Source organism: Penaeus monodon, chromosome 23 (genome assembly GCF_015228065.2).
Source record: "Penaeus monodon isolate SGIC_2016 chromosome 23, NSTDA_Pmon_1, whole genome shotgun sequence".
NCBI classification, from domain to species: Eukaryota; Metazoa; Arthropoda; class Malacostraca; order Decapoda; family Penaeidae; genus Penaeus; species Penaeus monodon.
Genome location: NC_051408.1, coordinates 8,807,721 through 8,809,352, shown reverse-complemented (window position 1 = coordinate 8,809,352; position 1,632 = coordinate 8,807,721). Strand labels below are relative to the sequence as shown.

The window sequence follows — 1,632 nt, the reverse complement described above, 5'->3', positions numbered from 1 at the left end:
TTTTACGTAATGGAAAATAAATCTATGGCAACTGCCCTCAAGTGTAAAGTCGGAAACTAGTAAATTATTTTGTTTTTTGAACAATTATAGCTGCACTGTTCACCTGCTTTTATACTCTTTATCCTTCGTTGGCAGGCTTTTATACCTCTTGATCCTTCGTTGGCAGGCTTTTATACCTCTTTATCCTTCGTTGGCAGGCTTTTATACTCTTTATCCTTCGTTGGCAGGCTTTTATACCTCTTGATCCTTCGTTGGCAGGCTTTTATACTCTTTATCCTTCGTTGGCAGGCTTTTATACTCTTTATCCTTCGTTGGCAGGCTTTTATACTCTTTATCCTTCGTTGGTAGGCTTTTATACCTCTTTATCCTTCGTTGGCAGGCTTTTATACCTCTTTATCCTTCGTTGGCAGGCTTTTATACTCTTTATCCTTCGTTGGCAGGCTTTTATACCTCTTTATCCTTCGTTGGCAGGCTTTTATACTCTTTATCCTTCGTTGGCAGGCTTTTATACTCTTTATCCTTCGTTGGCAGGCTTTTATACTCTTTATCCTTCGTTGGCAGGCTTTTATACTCTTTATCCTTCGTTGGCAGGCTCTTATACTCTTTATCCTTCGTTGGCAGGCTTTTATACTCTTTATCCTTCGTTGGTAGGCTTTTATACCTCTTTATCCTTCGTTGGCAGGCTTTTATACCTCTTTATCCTTCGTTGGCAGGCTTTTATACTCTTTATCCTTCGTTGGCAGGCTTTTATACTCTTTATCCTTCGTTGGCAGGCTTTTATACTCTTTATCCTTCGTTGGCAGGCTTTTATACCTCTTTATCCTTCGTTGGCAGGCTTTTATACCTCTTTATCCTTCGTTGGCAGGCTTTTATACTCTTTATCCTTCGTTGGCAGGCTTTTATACTCTTTATCCTTCGTTGGCAGGCTTTTATACTCTTTATCCTTCGTTGGCAGGCTTTTATACTCTTTATCCTTCGTTGGCAGGCTTTTATACCTCTTTATCCTTCGTTGGCAGGCTTTATACTCTTTATCCTTCGTTGGCAGGCTTTTATACCTCTTTATCCTTCGTTGGCAGGCTTTTATACTCTTTATCCTTCGTTGGCAGGCTTTTATACTCTTTATCCTTCGTTGGCAGGCTTTTATACTCTTTATCCTTCGTTGGCAGGCTTTTATACTCTTTATCCTTCGTTGGCAGGCTTTTATACTCTTTATCCTTCGTTGGCAGGCTTTTATACCTCTTGATCCTTCGTTGGCAGGCTTTTATACTCTTTATCCTTCGTTGGCAGGCTTTTAAACTCTTTATCCTTCGTTGGCAGGCTTTTATACTCTTTATCCTTCGTTGGCAGGCTTTTATACCTCTTTATCCTTCGTTGGCAGGCTTTTATACCTCTTTATCCTTCGTTGGCAGGCTTTTATACTCTTTATCCTTCGTTGGCAGGCTTTTATACCTCTTTATCCTTCGTTGGCAGGCTTTTATACTCTTTATCCTTCGTTGGCAGGATTTTATACCTCTTTATCCTTCGTTGGCAGGTCGATTAATTCGTTGTATTACACATGAGTTAAAAAGGAACTCTTAGAAGTGTACGGTCAGTATTGATACAATATGAATGTGAATAAAATAAACAATGGAT

The 1,632-nt window shown here is 39.6% G+C and overlaps 1 protein-coding gene across 1 annotated transcript in view; it reads right to left on the bottom strand.

The window, feature by feature from the left end:
- Positions 1-444: 444 nt before the first annotated feature.
- The window catches only part of LOC119588129 (adhesive plaque matrix protein-like), a 4,041-nt gene continuing 2,853 nt past the window's right edge, over positions 445-1,632 (bottom strand). The window contains exons 2-3 of the mRNA XM_037936836.1: positions 845-1,245; positions 445-639 (exon numbers count right to left, since the gene is read on the bottom strand). Of these exons, the coding sequence (XP_037792764.1) occupies positions 445-639; positions 845-1,245 (596 nt within the window). The remainder of the gene's footprint in view (positions 640-844; positions 1,246-1,632) is intronic.